The 19,105-nt window shown below is 43.1% G+C and overlaps 1 protein-coding gene across 2 annotated transcripts in view; it reads left to right on the top strand.

Moving 5' to 3' along the window:
* UBE2F (ubiquitin conjugating enzyme E2 F (putative)) overlaps positions 1-19,105 on the top strand; it is a 56,336-nt gene that overhangs the window by 19,734 nt on the left and 17,497 nt on the right. For both annotated transcript variants that reach the window (XM_072719038.1, XM_025984339.2), the window contains exon 5: positions 14,136-14,203. In XM_072719038.1, the coding sequence (XP_072575139.1) occupies positions 14,136-14,203 (68 nt within the window). The remainder of the gene's footprint in view (positions 1-14,135; positions 14,204-19,105) is intronic.

Here is a 19,105-nt window from a genome sequence, read left to right as displayed (position 1 = left end):
ATGGGCACTGAGGGGGGGGCTTGATGGGATGTGCACTGGGTGATATGATATATGTTAGCAAATTGAACTCCAATTTTAAAAAAATTCAAAAAAAGGTTTAAGATTTTATTTGTTTATTCATGAGAGAGACAGAGAGAGAAGCAGAGACATAGGCAGAAGGAGAAGCAGGCTCCCTGTGGGGAACCTAGTGCAGGACTCAATCCCTGGATCCTGGGATCACAGTCTGAGTCAAAGGCAGACACGCAACCACTGAGCCACCCAGGCCTCCCTAGTTTTTACTTTTTAAATAGATTTTACTGAGGTATAAAAAAACAAAATGTGGGATCCCTGGGTGGCGCAGCGGTTTGGCGCTTGCCTTTGGCCCAGGGTGCGATCCTGGAGACCCGGGATCGAATCCCACATCGGGCTCCCGGTGCATGGAGCCTGCTTCTCCCTCTGCCTGTGTCTCTGCCTCTCTCTCTCTCTCTCTCTCTCTCTCTCTCTATCATAAATTTAAAAAATTAAAAAAAAATTTTAAAAAAATAAATAAAAAACAAAATGTACTAATTTGGACTGTTTGGCTTAGTAAGTTTTGAAAAAAATGTGTACACCTGAGTAACCATAACCCCACTAAAGATATTTCTGGCATTTACAAAATTCCCTTCTGCCTCTGCAGTCAGCTTCTTGCCCCTTGGCTATCCACCCCAAATTCCTTTTTGATTTGTTACCATGAATGACTTTTGTCAGTTCTTGAATTTCATATAAATGGAATCTTATACGTATATTCTTCTCTCTGACCTCTTTCATACAAGATGATTCTAAATTCATATGCATATATCAGAGGTTTCTTTTTGTTTTGTGACTGTACCATTAATCCTCATTTTCCTATTCATGGACATTTGAATTCTTTTCAGCTTTTCACTATTATGAATACAACTGCTGTTAACATTTTCATGCCATCCTTTTTATACTCCTATTTTTCATTCATTCATTTTCTTTTTAATTCCATTTGAGTGAAACTTGAGTCACAGGAAGATCTGTGTAGCTTTTTAAGAACTTTCTGAATGGGTTGTACTATACACTGATCAGCAATGTATGAGAAATTCCAATTGTTGTACATACTTCTCAGTATTGTGATATGAATAGTATTTCACTCTTGGTTTTAGTCTGCATTTCCCCAGTGCTGGGATTTTGATTGAGACATTGTTGATAATATAGGTCAGTTCTGCAAGAAATGACATCTTCACAGTGTTGTCTTCAGTGCATGAGCATGTGAATGTCTCCACTTACTCAGATCTTCCTTACTTTCTCTCAGCAGTGTTTTGTACTTTTCAGTGTAGGTCTTGCAAATACTTGTTGAGTATGACACCAAGTATTTCACGGTTTCTAAGCTGTTGTAAATGGTATTTTTTAAATTTCCATTTCACTTGTTACTAATTATATAAAAATATATAATTTGTTTTATATATTGATCATGTGTCCTATTATATTGCTAAATTCACTTCATAAATTCTAGTAGCTTCTTAATATATTCTTGGGATTTTTATTTTTTTATTTTATTATTATTATTATTATTATTTAAAGATTTTACTTATTCATGAGAGAGAGGCAGAGACACAGGCAGAGGGAGAAGCAGGCTCCATGCAGGGAGTCCAGTGAGGGACCCAATGCTGGGACTCCAGGATTATGCCCTGGGCTGAAGGCGAGCGCTTAACCACTGAGCCACTTGGGTATCCCTATTCTTATGATTTTTATATCCGTGATCATTGCATCCGTAATAAAGATGTTTTTACTTCTTTGTTACCAGTATGTATGCCTTTAATTTCTTTTTCTTATTGCACTGCTGTGACCTCCAGTATAGTGTTGAATAGAGGTAGTGAGAGCATTCATTGGTCTTTCCTTTTTCCTAATCCTAGGGGAGAAGCACTCATTATTCACTGAAAATGATGTTAGTTACAGAGTTGTTGATTTTTTAAAAAATATGTGCTTTATCAGGTTGAAGAGTTACCTTTTTTCCTCATTTGCTGAGAGTTTTTATCTTGTATTTGTTTAATTCTTGTTAGTGCTTTTTCTGCATCAATTGACATGATCATATGATTTTTCTCCTTTATTTTGTAAATATGGTAAATTACGCTTAATGATTTTTGAACATTAAATCAACCTTATGTTCCTGCCATGAACCCCACTTGGTCATAATACATTACCCACCTTCTTTATACTGGTAGATTAAATTTGTTAATATTTTGATACAGAATTTTATGTCAGTATTCATGAGGAATGTTGATTTTTATTTTTCTCTTTTTATGATTATTTTGTCTGGTTTTGGCATCAGAGCAATGCTAGCCTGGTAGAATAAATGAATAAGTGTTCCCTCTTTGCCGAGAGTTTGTATAGGATTGGTATTATTTCCTATTTAAATATTTGGTAAAATTCACCAGTTAAATAGTCTGGACCTAGAGTTTTCTTCTGGAAAGTTATTACTTAGGAGTTCAAAAATAGACACAATCATTCACCTTCTATATTAAGTCAACTTTAGTAATTTTTTTTTCTTCTAATGAATTTGTTTCACATAAATTCTAGAATTTACTGATTTAAAAGTTGTTCAGGGTATTCTTATTCCACTCTTGTATATGGAATCTGTACCAGTGTCCCCTTTTTCATTCCCAATATTGGTAATGTGGGTCTTCTCTTTTTCTTGATCATGTTAGCTTAGGGTTTAGCCAGTTGATCATTGCAAAGAACTTTTGTTTTTCTCAATTATTTGTCCATTTCATTGATTTCTGCTCTTTGTTATTCCCTTCCTTATATTTTTAATTTGCTTTTCTTTTTCTATCTATTTTTTTTAAAAAGATGTTACTTATTTATTAGAGAGAGAGAGTACTTATGTGCACTTATGAGTGGGAGGAAGGGCAGAGGGGGAAAGAATCGTGACTGTGTGCTGAGCACAGAGCCTGACATGGGATTCCCATCCCATGACCATGAGATCATGATCTGAGCTGAAATCAAGAGTATGTTTCTTAACCAACTGAGCCACCCAGGCGCCCCCTTTTCCCACTTTTTTCTTTTTTAATTTTTAAAAAATTTTATTTCTTTTCCCACCTTCTTAAGGTGGAAACTTAGATCATTGATTCAAAGAACTTTTTCAAAGCAGTATTGGGTGAAGTGTAAGTTACACGTTTAGCATAATGCTTTTGAATTTCACCTGTGTTGCATTAATCAGTATTTATTATCTTTTTTTGATGAGTTGTAATTCTGTTTGAGTGTATACCAGTTTATCAGTTCACCAGGTGATAACCTGTGTTGTGTTGTTTCCACATTAGAACCATCATGTGTAAAGTTGCTGTAGAAACCTTTGTGTGCAGGTCTTTGTTTGCCAGTATGTTTTTATGTCTCCGGGCAGTGGAATTACTGGGTCATGCAATGAGTAAGTTTAACTTCGTAAGACACTGCTATATAGTTTTCCAGAGTGTAAGTACTGTTTTGCAGTCCTGCTTGCAGTGAAGAATTCCATTTACCTTACATTCTTTCTGACAACTGGTATTATCAGTCTTTTCAATTTTAGCCCTTTTGGTGGGTATGTATTTCATTGTGACCTTATTTGCTTTTTTCTAATGACTAATGGTGTTGAGCCTCTTCTCCTGTGAGTGTTTGCTATTTGTGTATCTTTCTTTGTTCAAGTGTCTGTTCAGATATTTTTCCCATTTAAAAATTGGGTTGTTTGTCCTGTTATTGAATTGTAAGGTTTATATAACTGGATATAATTTCTTTATTAGATTTGTGTGTGTGTGGGGGGGGGGGGGTTAATGGTTAATAACATCTTTTTTTAATCAGATTTACATATAAAAATTCTGATTACAGAATTCTATAGCTTCATGGTAAATCTTGTATTGTTTGTGTGTGTATTCACCTAAATTTTTCCTAAATGTGTTGTTAGATTGCATTTTCTTAATTTGAACATTTAATTTATAAAAACTCCCTAATTGGGAGGGTGTCTGGGTAGCTCAGTCAATTAAGCGTCTGCCTTCTGCTAAGGCCATGATCCCAGGGTCCTGGGTTAGAGCCCTACATTGGGCTCCCTGCTTAGTAGGGAACCTGCTTCTCTCACTCTGCTCCTCCCCACTGCTTACTCTCTCCCATATAAATAAAATCTTTATAAAAAAACAAAACTCCCTTCCCTGCCCCCCCCCCAAAAAACCCCACCAAACTCCCTAACTGGCACATGACAATAAAAGTGTAGCTTACATTGAGTAATAAAATTTTATCTGTTACCCCTATTAATGTTTGGTTAATGGTCCCTTCTTATGTTTGTTGCAGAGCTGTGCACTTACAGAAAGTTTCTAAATGCGAAATACAGTAAGATCCCAATTTCTGAACAAAGGAATATGGTTGATAAGCCTGAAACATGGGTTTCTTTCCATTTAGGAATATTTGGAATAACATTTAAATAGTCATGGAGATTTTAAAAGATATTGAGATGGAGCAGAGCACTGAAGCAGGCCCTTTGCCTTGACCTATACTGCAATCCTATAGAACTTTCTCGGTCGTTTGTGGTTAGCACATCAAGGTTTCAGACCCAGAACGTACTCTCCCTGGTTCTTTCTAGATTGACTTTTAATTTTAATATGGAGATAACCATCTTGAGGAGATAAATTTGAAGAGGAACAGCCTTTTCCTAGTAATGTCTTCTTTTAGATAACCCTAGAAATACAGGTGGCAATTCTTCTCTTTTTACGTGTGAAAGAAGAGCAATGTGAGCTTTTAAATACTGTCAGTTATCAGCTTTTGCATGGGCTAACCTTTGTTGGGAAAACATTCACTGCTCTTTTCTTGGCTGCTTCTAGGAGCTGTGTTGACATGATGCTTCTTTGCTTACCATCCTGTGTGTCTGCTGCACACCATTCTTAGGCTGATTTCTGCCCCCTCACACATAACTCCGAGGCACATTCTTTCCCAGGGCACTCAGATTTTCTCAAGTGGCAGTGAGATTAAATGTCTAACTTGCTGTTTGTTTGTTTCTTAAGATTATTTATTAATTTATTTATGAAAGACACACAGAGAGAGGGGGGGAGAGAGAGAGAGGCAGAGACACAGGCAGAGGGAGAAGCAGGCTCCATGCAGGGAGCCTGACCTGGGACTCAGTCCCAGGTCTCCAGGATCAGGCCCTGGGCTGAAGGTGGTGCTAAACTGCTGAGCCACCTGGGCTTCCCTAAGTTGCTGTTTTTAAAGCTGTCCATTATTATGCTTGAAGTATATTCTGATGGTCACCAGTAAAAACATATATAATGTGTATAAAACTGTTTAGCTTTTTCGCATTGTAAAAATTGCCATCACTCTTGGTTTCCTGTCCCATCTGTTAGTGCCTTTCATGTGGCATAGACCTTTTTTTTTTTTTTTTAATCTTTTTCAAAAATCATGTGTAGCAGAGGTCTGATTGACAGTTCACTGTTGTTCTGGAGTGTTCTCTGCATCTTGACAAACACCGTGTGTAACCACCAGTACACCCTAGACACAGGAGGTTTCCATCAGCCCAGGAAGGTTCCCCTGGCGGTCGTTGTTCCTGTCGTGCTATATCAATAGGCTGAAACAATATGTAGCATTTTGTAAGTGGCTTCGTTCACTTAGCACAGTGCTCTGAAGAGTCCTCCATGTGTCACCATTGCCATTGGCTGCCACTGAATTTGAAGATGGAGCAGGAGCCTCTTGAAGCTGGAAGGTGAAGGACAAGGATTTTACCCGGAGCTGCCTAAAAAGAGCACAGCCCTGCCCACTCCCTGACTTTAGCCCCTTGCCACCCATTCTTTTTTCCCCATCTACAGAAGTTAATAAATTTGTATTGTTTAAGCCACTGATTTTTGTGGTGGGTCATTATAGCAACTGTATTTTCCAATTATATATAGGCTAGTGAGCCAATACAGAGAGCTAAGCTTTCTCTGCCTCAGGTGATCCAAGAAATTCAAAGACCTCCTGTTTTGTTTTTTAAAAAGTAGTTTTTTAACTTAAGGTTTTACAGTTTGTTCTGTGATCCATTTTTAGTTCATTTTCTATATGTTGCACAAGGGTCTAGTTTCTCCCCCTCTGCTGCTGTCTCCCAGAATGAAGGGGGATGCTGTGTGAAGAGTTACGATCAATTCTGTCCTCAGCAGTAGAATTCATCAGGGAAGCCACCCAGCTCTGCAATGTCATGCTTTGTTTTTATGGGAACATTTTAAGCATGAATACAATTTCTTCAGTAGGTAGAGGGCTGTTTTGGCTATCCATTGTCGAGTGAGCTTTGGTAATTTGTGTCTTTGGTGTTGTCCCTATTTTCAGACTTTCTGATATAAAGTTGTTCTTAATTAATATCTTGTCCTATACAGTTCTTTGGAGCCTGTGTTGACATCACCTCTTTATTTTTATTTTTTTTAAAGATTTTATTTATTTATTCATAGAGATGCAGAGAGAGAGAGAGAAAGAGAGAGAGGCAGAGACACAGGCAGAGGGAGAAGCAGGCTCCATGCAGAGAGCCTGACGTGGGACTCGATCCAGCGTCTCCAGATCACGCCCTGGGCTGCAGGCGGCGCTAAACCTCTGTGCCACCGGGGCTGCCCAACATCACCTCTTTAATTCCTATTGAAAACGTTTTCTGTTTTCTTGATCAAGTTACCTAGAGGATTGTCGATTTGAAGAACCAGCTTTTGGCTGCACTGATTTTCCCCTAACATTGTTTTCTGCTCATATCTTTATTACCTTCCTTTGGCTTGTTTCCAGTTTAATTTGTTCCTCTTTTTCCAGTTCTGAAGGTGGAAGCTTGGACAGATAACAGGATATTTCCATTTCACCCTAGCCTTCATCTTAGAGTTCTCACGACTCCATTACATATGTTGTAACTCAGCTTTAGACAGTCTCCTTTCTGTGTTTACCAGCATACTGCCCACCAGTGACCTTCATTCCTTGTTGGAAGTTTGAGTTTCTGTCTGTTATTTTCCTTCTGCCGGAAAAAACGCGCATGGATTTGTCTGTAGTGCAGCCCTCCTGGGTGATGATTTCAGCATCTTTGGGACCTTATTCTGCTGCCTCGTGGCTTGTATTCTGTCTTATAAGGAATTAGTGCTGATTCTTTGTTCCACACTATGCAATGCATTTTATTTTCTGGTTGCTCTTGAGGTAGTTTGTTTATCACATTTTTAGCAGTTTGACTATGATGTGCTTTGATGTGGTTATTGACCTCACCTAGGCTTGTTGAGCTTTCTGGGTCTGTAAATTTGATTTTCATCAAACTTAGAAATAGTTTGACCAACATTTCTTTAAATATTTTTCCTGTAACCCCTTCCTGGGACTGCAATGATCTGTATTAATATCTCTTGCATATATAATACCTCTATATAGAAATTATATCTCCATTGGTCACAAGGCTGTGTTCACTTTTCTCTGCTTCATGGTGAGTAATTCCTATTTCTGTAGGGTCCGATTCACTGTGGAGCTCATCTGGTGAAGTTTTCATTTCAGATATTATGGGGTTTTTTTAGCTGTTGATGTTCTGTTTGCCTCTGTTTCTTCTTTACTGTTTCTTTCCTTGTTGTGTCCATGGTTTCCTCTAAACCTCAGCACCTTTTCATAACAGCTGACTTAGTGTCTGTCTGTGGCTCCTCGCTGGTTCCTGACCCCATGGCACCGCCAAGCACCTGTCTGCCTCTCCGGCTTGGCCCCTGGCCTCCCCGTGGCAGTCCTGCCTGCGACTCTGATCCCACTCTGCCTTCCTCGTGGACACCGTCTCTTTGTCTTCGCCTCCTCTGCCCTGCTCACCCTCCGATCCCAGTGAGACAGTTTGTTTGGACGTGGCCATGCCACCTACTAGCTGTGAGGTGTAGCTGGTTACTTACTGCTTGCGCTCCAGTGTCTTCTTTGAAGCAGTGCTGTTGTGTCCGTCCCACTGCATTGTGGTGACTGGGTCAGTGAACATGTGCATGAGTACAGGTGACTGCATGAGGTCCACGGTCCATATTCTCACATGTCAGTGTGCTTAATGTTATGGCGGGTGTTCTCCAGATTTCCAGGTTGTACCTGACAGCATACCCCCAGGCTTCCCCTTAAATAATCCAGCCCACACCAGCTTCCCCTCTTAAATGAGCTGACCTCATGTGTATTGTGTTGCAGTTTAGGACAAATTTGTCTTTGTGTATTTTCATGTTGGGGTGGGCACACTGGGCCCCATGGCAAAAGTGAGCCAAATCCCACTTGGGCCAATTTTTCTGTGGCCCTCAAGCTGAGAATGACTTTTACATTTTCAAAGGGCTATGAAAAAACAAACAAGACAGAGTCTGTGACAGAGCCCAAAGCCTGAGGTACTTACTCTCTGCCTCTTTACCGAAAAAGTTTGATGACCCCAGTCTATAAACTCATCTTGGCCAGGGTGGTGTTTTCCCTGACTTTTGGGTTTAAAATGTGCATAGAGTAAAATTTCCAGTGTGCTGTAAATATTGACATTTAAAGATAGAAGTATTATTATTGCTCTTTAAATGTTTCCAGCAGAATCTAAATAGCACGGATACGCCCACTATCACGCATTTTTGTAGAAGCATGCACAAGCTCTGTTGCAGTGGTTGGAAAATGTTCATTGCTGCCTTTTGTCACTGTATTCAGTTTTATTCTACTTGTCCTATAGAATTTTATCCTAATGTAAATATTTTTATGCTAAATATTTTGTCACCCCGTCATACTATTCTGTAAATATATATATATATATATATATATATATATATATATATATATATACATATACATGGTAAATCCTCACAAATTATTGTAAAAGTTTCTTTAGCTATAAGACTCTTAGGCCTTAAGCATTTTTTTGAACGGTACCAGTCATTGTTTGTACCAACTCCTGGCTCCTGGTTTTCCTCCACTGGTGCCAGCTGCCCCTCCGTCTCCTCTCCTGACCCCTCCAGGTGAGGACCTTTCAGACTCTGTCCTGTCCTTGGACCTCCATAGTCAGCTCCTGAAATCTGAAGTGCTTCTGTACACTGAACAGCTCCCAAGAACCCCCAACCAGCCCCAAACTCCCCCACGCTCCAGAATGATCTATCCGCTACTGATCAATACCTCCACTTGAATGTTGACATGAAACTTCAGATTTGCATGTCTGACATTAAACTTTGTACAGTGGTACCCCTCACGGCCTTTTTATCTTCCTGCTGGCAAACCTTCCCTTTGGATTGCAGGATCAAAGAACTCAGCTCTTCTGTGGCTTCTTTTTTTTCCTCACCCCTCACCTAATCTGTCAGCAAGTGCTGGTGTTGCTTGCATCAGAGTGTTCCCATTTCACTGCTTCTAGCCTGTCCCTCCTCTGTCCAGACCTCTCTTGTGGCTCCCTGTCTCACTCTACATAAAAGCCAGCATTCTCACAGTGGCCTCTTCGGCCTCAGCTCCTCCCTCCCCTGCTGTGATTCCAGCCTCTGTAGTATTCTTCACCCCATGGCCTTCTTTTTTTTTTTTTTCAGTTTCAGGCCTTTGCTCTCTCTTACCACCCTATTTAAAATTGCATCTCCTACTCCCTTAGCTCTTTCTCCATCTATTAGATGATTTCCTTATTTACTTTGTCTCTCTTTCACTAGAAGGTAAGTTTTGTTTTGTTTTTTTTATTCATGAGAGACAGAGAGAGAGAGAGAGGCAGAGACACAGGCAGAGGGAGAAGCAGGCTCCATGCAGGGAGCCTGATGTGGGACTCGATCCCAGGACTCCAGGATCACGCCCTGGGCCGAAGGCGGCGCTAAACCGCTGAGCCACTGGGGCTGCCCAGAATGTAAGCTTTGTAAGGGCAGGCACATTTCTGGCTGACGTGTCAACAGTGTCTAGAACAATGCCTGGCACATCATAAGCACTTGCCAAATATTTGTTGAGTGAATAGTAACTCTATACAATATGTTGCAAGCTTTGATGGTTACCAAGCATAAAATAGCATTTCATCTGGGGGATCCCTGGGGCTCAACAGTTTAGCGCACCTGCCTTCGGCCCAGGGCATGATCCTGGAGTCCTGGGATCGAGTCCCACGTCAGGCTCCCTGCATGGAGCCTGCTTCTCCCTCTGCCTGTGTCTCTGCCTCTCTCTCCCTCTCTCTGTGTTTCTCTTGAATAAATAAATAAAATCTTTGGGAAAAAAATAGCATTTCATCTGAAATGTATCTAAGAATGATGGGGTTATTACTATTAGCTTTTAGTTGATGTATTTGTGAATGACTTTGTGGTAGAAAGAAGGGTTCAGTATCAGTTTTCTTTCTTCATTTTGTTTTATAAATGTAGACACTGAGAACTGCTTGTTCAGACAGGCCTGAAAGGTATTTTGTTACAGCTATGACATTCCATCCTTGGATGTCAAAGTTAGAGGCCAAAAATCATAGGAGATATTTTCTTGATCTTTCTGCTGATTACTAGATTAGGGTCCTTCTTCTGTTTTGTTGAAAGCTGAGAATTGGAACCCACCTGACTTGGAAAAGACATTCCAAACAGTCATCAGAGTCCCTTAGCATCAGTTTCCGAGACGTTGACAAAAACCACTTTCCCAAGTCCTGTCAACTGATCCTTAATCATACCTTTCTCCACTTGGAAACATCTCATTTTATCTGAAATTCTCAGCAAGAGTTGAGAATTTTGTGATATTATTGATTTTGTCCTACCCTTACCAATATAAAAACTTATGCTTTATATTTCCTCAGAAGCTTGAAGCTGCAGATTTAGCTCCTTCAGTTCATCAGAACTATCTATCTACTGCATTAATAGGCAGAACTAGTTCCAGTTGTTAGCCCAGTCAGCAGTCAGACTCACTCTCAGGGTGAGATGTGATGTACCAGATGTGCCATCAACCACCTCTCTTCTGAGTGTAATTCCTAGCAGGTAGGTGAGGCATGGAGCCAGTTACCTGGGCGGAAGATCGTGCTGTGCCTGTGGCTTACTGGCTCCGTTTTGTTTCTCATGAGGACAATATGTTCTTTTACATTAGTCTAGGGATTGAAGTTGCTAAATGAAATTTTAATCATCCCTTCCATCAGACTCCACAATGTGTCTGAATTTAAGGCATTCAAAATGAACTGGGATGTCTTATTTATAACACCCTACTTTGCCCTTAACAGAACTGAGTGTAGGATAGGGAAGCACAGCCCTGCCTTGTACCTCCATTCAGAGGGCTTTCCTGTGATGTTTGCCTTCTGGGATGTTTGTGCCTGGGGGCAGTGCACTGTGGTAAGAGGAGAGCTGAGAGGTCAGCCTTCTGCTCCCAGTGGGAGCAGCTGTGAGAAGGGAAAGGGAAAGATGGGGCTTGCAGGACTTCTGACCTCTTGAGACCATCAGGGAGCTAAACTGTAGGAGAGAATGCATGTGGACACTGGCCACCTAGGACTGGATTCTCTGGAAGCTGTTTGGATTCTCCTACTCCTTGGACAGTCTCCTCCCAGGAATCCCTCTAACCTGGCTAAGAGATAGTAGTGTGTGATTCCTAGAAGGCAGGAGGGAATGAGTTCCCAGATATAAGAGGAGGGAAAGATGGCTCTTGTCATTGTAGCCCTGGGTAGCCTGGATAGGCTGGACCAGTGAGACATGGATGCCAGGAACTTCTCCTACTGCATTTCATTGTTGTATGTGAATGCCCAGTTATCTGAGAAGCAGGATGTTTTCAGCCACAGCACCCATGGGTAGTGATGTAGTGGGCCTGTCCCAGACTGGGATGTGGTGCACACTGGGTTACAGACATTCTAAATGACCCCTCTGCCCTCTGGCTCCAGAGTTGTGTTGGTCCTTCTCAGTCTCCACCCTGTCAGGTGCCAGCCTGGGAGCCAGACCGGAAAGATGGATCAGCAGGGACTCTTCACTGGGGCCTTTGTTGAGAAAATCACAGGAAACAAGAGATGCTCTTGAGTTTCCTCTGGGTCCAGCCTGCTCCCTGGCTGCTTTTTAAGCGGGACTATGGCGTTTCTAGGCAAATTCAAAACCAGGGTGGATCAGATCCAAAAGCTATTTGTACCTTAGAAGAGGAAAAAAGCAGTACTAGCTCAAAAGCTGATCGTTTTCCTGAAAGATGTATTTCATAAAATAGAAAAAATTTAGAACTCTCTGCTTGTTTTCTTATTTTCAGTGGGTTCAGAGTTGATATAATTCTAATGATTTAGATGACAATTTGACTAGCGCAGAGGAATATGGTAAAATCAAAACCCAGTTAGACCAAATCATAGTTTCTTTGAAAATGGTTGATAGTGGAGTTGAAACTATATATCTGTGAAATGGAAAGGCAGCTAGAGAAAAGCCACAGAGGTATGGCAGGATGGAGTGGCTGGAGCACAGCTTTGAGGAGCAAGAAGAGAGGCGAGCAGATGGAGCACTGCACCAGAAGCCAGGGCATGGCGCGCAGGGCATGGCCACACGGGTTGCAGAGCCCAGTGCTAGGCCACTCTGCTGCAGTGACTGCCGTGCAACACGGGAGCCTAGTGTCCACAGAGCTTCTGGAAAGCAAGGGTGTGCTCTGATTATTTCATACCTAAGATACCATTTGTTTGGAAAGTTCTTACATCTGGAGGTAATCTTTTTCCCCAAGAAAGTCTTTTCCAAAGACTCGATACTGCCAGTCACGAATCCAGGTGCACTTGGAAGCACTAGAAATGGACACGTCAGATAAGTGAGGAAGGGTAGAGTAATAAATGCTATGTGATGTTAGGCAAGCAAGGAGAAAAGACACACCACCTTATGAGTGGATGAGCACAAGATCGCCGAGAGAAGACCGAGAAATCAAGTGTTTCTATAATCTTGGTTGGGAAAGATGTCTTTAAGCGTAATACCAAAGACAGAAACCACAGGAAGACTGGCTTCTCAAAAGTGAAAACTAGTTAAACCACAAACTCAAAAGACAAACAGCAGACTAAGAAACATTGTAATAAATATAAAAGTCAAACATTAATCTTCTTAAGAGCTGTTTCATATTGGTAATGAGAACGTGGGTACTTCAGTAATAAAAGGATACTGAAAGAACATCAGTTACTTCTAATTTTTAAAACGACTTAATATGAAATGAATTTCAGCCTCACTACTTTTCTTCAGCTGACCGTAACGTAAAACAAATAGCGTATTTCTCTTCTGTCACACTGGCAAGGAACAGAACCGTTGGGGTCTAGGCAATGTTAGTTTTACCTGCTGGGCAATGTAAATGTTGACACAGTCTCCAAAACGTTTTTTTAATGATGATTTATTGAACACTAACAACTTCCTATTAAATGTTCGTTTTATGTCAGTAGCTGAGGGAAGCAGTAAGATGTACAGTGGCTGATTTGTTCACAATGATAATATTTGGGGGTGAAATTGAACTTTGATTTTAAAGATGATGTTAATTTTGTCAAGTTGTGAAGTTCAGATTCTTCAGGGCCGGGGGTGCCAGGTTCAGGTTCAGGTTCACGCACCTTTGTGGTGGAGCGCCCCCTGCTGGCAGCAGCGCCAGGAGCGTTTACAATGCACCTGCAGGCCAGGCTCACCCCAGGGCCCACCCTAGAAGAGGCTGAGTTGGGACTGCACTGGGGGTCTGACCCAGTGCTGCCCTAACCCCAGACATCTCCTGCATGTCCACCAGCCCTGTTCCAGAGGGCCCGCTCTGTTGAGAAGGCTGCAGCCAGCACTCAGCCAGCCAGCCCGCAGGTGTTGACTGTGGACTCGCTGAGGCAGGGATTCCGTCTGTGTGCTCCACTGCTTGTCTCCAGGCCCTGGAGCACCCCTCGGAATGGACGTTCTCATGGAGTGACCAGCAGCGAACAGATGATCCTGCAGCTCAAACTGGATGGTTACCTGTCATGAGATGTGCTTGGAGGGGGCTCACGGGTGCTGTGATGTGGGGTGGGGTGGGCCGAGGTGAGAACAGAGCCCCTTTGACAGGTGTTGGGAGACTGAGCAAGAGGAACCAGCTCCCTCGAAGGGTGCTGACACCTCCCTAGGGAGCCTGGCTAGTGGGGTGACAGCAGGCAGGCCAGTGGGGAGCTGAGTGGAGTTCATCATTAGGGCAGGGGCAGGATTTGGTGAAGTAACAAGCAACCCTGCAGTCCTGTCATTTAACTCTTGATTCTCTGTATTTGCCATATCCTAACATAGTGTTTGCTTTTTGTTTCCTTTTTTTTGATTTTAAGGATTTTTTGTTTTGTTTTGTGTTTTTGATAGATGAGGGTTACTACCAGGGTGGAAAATTTCAGTTTGAAACTGAAGTTCCTGATGCATACAACATGGTGGTGAGTAGCTTGCGTTTGAGCCATTGTTTCCCCTTCGCGTGGCCCGGTGGCCATCACAGGGCCCAGCACCCCCCTGCCCTGGGTCCCCCCAGTCCTGAGGCCAAGTACAGAATGGCCCATATTTCTGTAATTAATGGTACTCATTGGCAGTATTCAGAGCCTTCGGAGAGAGATTCATTTCTCAACAAGCCCTTGTGAGTGCTGTGTGTCGGGCAGTGTGCACTGGGAGTACGGCTCTGCCGAGGCTGGGGCAGCTGTCCCAAGGCTGGCACCCTCACTGGGGGCTGCCTGAATAGTTCATGTCAGTTTCTTCGGTAAATTCTGGCACTGGAGAAGAAAGCATTTTATTTAAACAGAAAATTCTGTTTAAATAAACAAAATTCCCAAGGTGTAATTTTACAATTTTAGAAAAGAGGAATGACTCATAGTTTTAAACCATAAGTAATTTATACCCGGAGCTACATGTTAATCTCTCAGAGACCCACCTAGGTAATAATTATACCAAGTACTGTCACATTCTATCCTTACTTTTAAGGAACTTAACAATTAGGAAGGTGAGAAAAAGTGTAGAAAGTTACCCTAAAATGATAAAAGCCATAAGTAGCAGACAGCAGAGATACAGAGCAGTGCCAGGAAACTAATATATGGGAATTCAGAGAAGGAAGGGAGAGAATCACTTTGGGAAAGGGGTCAGGCCAGTTGAGCAATTCAGGAGATATAAGATTGGAATTGTCCTGACTTGGGGTTGACTCTTAGATGACCTCAGAATCTCTGGAACTGTGTTAATACGCACCGAAATGAGAACTAGCACCCTGGGAGTGGTGGATTGACCAAGTCGATTTGAAGGAAGAATCGGGGTTGAGAAGTAGTGAGGATGAATGAGCAACTCAGATTTGAGGGTTTTGCACTGAGAAACCAGGGACAGATCTGAACAACTCCACAATTACGTATATAAATATGTTTATATGTGTAAGCAACCCCCTAATGTTTCCCTCTCTAGGCCTATCAGATAGCAAAATAAAATCTGATGATAAAATCAAGTCTCTTGTTAACCTGAGGCTATGGGTACGGGGGACTCCCACGTGCCCCAGCAGTTTGCCTGCAGTGACTGTTCCTACTGTCTGACAAGTGAGATTAGGCTCCCCTGCCCCAGGCCCTGGCCCCACCACCAGGGCACAGTTCAGTGGCTGTCACACTTTTTTATTTAAAGCCAAACTTTTATCTAAGGAATTGGTCTTTACTAGACTACTACATTAAAAGTTCTTTCTGCATATAGTTTATGAGGGTGGGAAAGAGTTGGCAACCTCAGAAGAAAAAAATTAATTTTTAAGCAAAGACGGGAAAATGTGCATTTCAGGTCTTGTCTGTCCATCCATCCAGCTCCCTGCTCACGTCCTCTGTGCCCCTAGTCACACACTGAGGGGCCTCGCTTCACAGAACACTGGGCTCCCTCAGGTGAGACGCACTTGGAGAGGTTTGGTTTCAGTACAGATGCTTAGAATTCCAGGGGCTAGTTTGATGTTTTCTGGAAACAGCCAGCCATACGGCAGGCACTTAAAATTCCAGACCTTTCTGTTGTCTGGACGTTTGCCCTCTCTAAGGACTCCTCATTGGAAGAATGCTAATGGGTGGTGAGTATGTGACACCGTCTTTTCGGAGAGGCAGTGAGTGTTTGAAGAGGAGGATGGCTCGGGGAAGGGCTTAGCATGAGCTGGCCGACTTGTGAGATAAGGCAGGAATCTGAGGACCCCTGATTCAGGAGCATTAGGCATCATTTAGTTGGCAGGGCCTCTCGTTCCCAGCATTGGAAGAGAGCAGAGCATGAGAAGACACCAAGGGAACCGATTTTTCTTAGGAGCTTTTATGTGCCAGGTGCCCCCACTCACTCCCCTCATGTCGTTCTCCAGTAGTTTCCTGGGGACGTGAGTGCTCCCATGTTCACACGTCAGGAAGTTAGGGTCCAGAGAGGTAGAGTTAAGGACGTACCTTGTTAGCTTTGCCAGAATAAACGGCTCCATTGTTGAAGCGGATTCTTGTCCAGGCCTGCCCAGCTACCGAACGGGCGACCTTCCCCCAAACCAGTGGCCACTTGGTGTGAGAACACGTTTGTCATGTTGTCCTGTCCCTGTGTGACTTCTTCAAGAAACGGAGAGGCAGGATAGAAAACCACTGAGCCTCGAGGACATGTTTCTTATATTAATTGGGGACTTACGATGGTTTTATATTCTTATATTTAGTTTCTGTCTCCTATGGGAAATTTCTAAATGATACACTGGTTTGATTTCATCAGAAGCGAAACCCGTGTTCTCACGCCAGGGGCACTGAGAGGCCAGCCCCTCTGGAGTGGACCCAGACCCTGCCCTGCCACTGTTAGGGCCTCTTCCACTCCATGCTCCTGCGGCCCCTGCCTGCCCTCTCCGCCTCCATGTCCAGGCTGAGGCCGCACAGCAGCCTTACTGCCAGGCCGGCGACTATCACTAGCTCACGGCAAGGAGTGGGGGGTGGCACCGTCCCTGGGAAACCATGTGACATGGTGCCTGACCCATACAGAGGTACTTGTGTTTACCTTTTTTGTGGTTGGATCCCTGCTGGTATAATCCTCAGTGTCCCTCTGCACTAGACTGGCAGCTGCCGGAAGGGGAGCCTGGGGGTGTCTTACGCTATATTTCCAGGGCTCTGAGAGCCTGCTGCCCCCCCCCCACACACACACAGTACACTTTTGTCCAGGGGTTGGCACTCTCTACCCCCGCAGACTTACGGTGTAGAAAATGAAACCAGCATATGAAAATGCATAGGTTGCAGGCATTTGAGTGAACTTTAGGCGCCTCTGTTTCATTTGCTAAGGAGAGAGCCGCCTTTTAGAAGGTCAGCCTGAGAATGCTCTGGGGCTGTCTCGGGCTCATTTGTGTTTATGCCATAACTTTATATGATTTTTGTACTTTGTAAGGACTCTCTAAAAACTCCTGACCCTAATAGCTCCTTCAATTAAGGTCTCTTATTGAGAGTGTCATTCTGAAAAACTTTTGCTCAGTAAAATAGATCATTATTTTAGAATAAACTTTTTTTAAAAAATATTTTTATTTATTTATTCATGAGAGAGACAGAGAGAGAGAGGCAGAGGCACAGGCAGAGGGAGAAGCAGGCTCTATGCAGGGAGCCCGACGTGGGACTCGATCACAGGTCTCCAGGATCACACCCTGGGCTGAAGGTGGTGCTGAACTGCTGCGCCACCGGGGCTGCCCTAGAATAAACTTTTTAAAAGAAAGAAAATACCTGTTTGGTATCCCTACTCCCTCAATGCCCCTTCACTTCAGCAGCTAAAGTTGAGGTTTTCCTTTGGCTCTTTGTCCTTTTGTCCCTGTACTTTACCTCACAGCCTCAAGCCTGCCTTGTGATCCCTCTAAGACATTGGCTGAAATTATTTCATGACATGAAGCAAGTTTTCAAAACGTGCGAGGTTTTATGTCAGACCCTGGCCTTTTAAGAACCCCAGTCTCAGGACACCTGGGTGGCTCATTGGTTGAGCATCTGCCTTCAGCCCAGGGCGTGATCCTGGAGTCCCGGGATCGAGTCCCACGTCAGGCTCCCTGCATGGAGCCTGCTTCTTTCTCCCTCTGCCTTGGTCTTTCATGAATAAATAAATAAAATATTTTTAAAAAAAAAAGAACCCCAGTCTCCTGGGGGACAGCACAGACACAGTGATGAGCCAGGGTGGTGACACAGCAGTGGGGATCCCTATGCGATCAGGATGCCCAGAGGAGCAGCAGGGCCTCACGTGGTGTCGTAGTCCCAGGGTCCTATGATGCTCCCCTGCCATGTCGATTGTGCGCTGGTTGGTGCAGCCGTGCGCTAAAGCAGGAGGAAGGACACGGCTTTTTCTTCTTTGCCTCTAGTTTCCTCCGAGCAGTGACACGTTACGTCCCCTCATGCATATTTTTAAAGATTTTATTTATTTATGAGAGAGAGAGAATAAGAGAGTGGGGGGAGGAGCAGAGGGGACACAAGCAGATACCCTTCAGAGCGTGGAGCCTGATGTCAGGACCTCAGGATCATGACCTGAGCCGAAACAAAGTCGGGCACTCAGCCTGCTGAGCCACCCAGGCTCCTTTCCCCTCACACAATTTTCATAATATAACCAAATCAAGAGACATGGTCATGACCAGCCCCAGAGAGGGTAAGGGGGGAGCCAGAGATACTTCAAGTGAACTGAACTCCCACTCCCCTCTTCCTCGCATGAAACGTATCCTTTTAAGATACTGAGAAAGTATGGCTGGGCCGAAATGAGATATTAATCACCTGTTCCCTCTCCACTGAGAGATGCTCACCGTTGACTTTCTGATGTATATTATGGGTAACATACATATAAAAGGGACCATGCTACACATAACTTGGTAACTTGGGGTTTTTTAAGATTAAAATGTGATGAACAAATGTTCTCATGTTAATTAATGTATCATTACATCATCATTAATAGGAACACTTCATTGTGTGATCCGTCATAGTTTTAAGTCAGTCCTTTGTTGTTGGTCACTAGTTGACCAGTTTTTGACAGTATGAACCAGACTTTCTGTAAATAGTGAATATTTTAGGCTTTGTGAACCATAAATGGTCTCTATCACATATATGTTTTTTCTTCCATAAAATATGTGAGGTTTTTTTAAACAGTCTTTTCAAAATGGAGAAACCATGATTAGATCCTATGCAGAAACAGCCCACATCTGCATTTGGTGCATAGGCTGTTACCCGCTGACTGCGGGTGTAAGCAGTACTGTTGTGCACGTCCCAGACAGCAGCTCATGCGCTTCTGCCTCTGTCCTTTGCATGAATCCATAGCAGTGGAGTTCCGGGTATGGAGTATTTGATGCTAATTTTAAAGCTCTTCATCAATACTAGTAAATTAGC

This window comes from Vulpes vulpes, chromosome 9 (genome assembly GCF_048418805.1).
Source record: "Vulpes vulpes isolate BD-2025 chromosome 9, VulVul3, whole genome shotgun sequence".
In the NCBI taxonomy this organism is placed as follows: domain Eukaryota; kingdom Metazoa; phylum Chordata; class Mammalia; order Carnivora; family Canidae; genus Vulpes; species Vulpes vulpes.
Note: the sequence above shows the minus strand (reverse complement) of the source record. Positions and strands in the feature narration are given on the sequence as shown.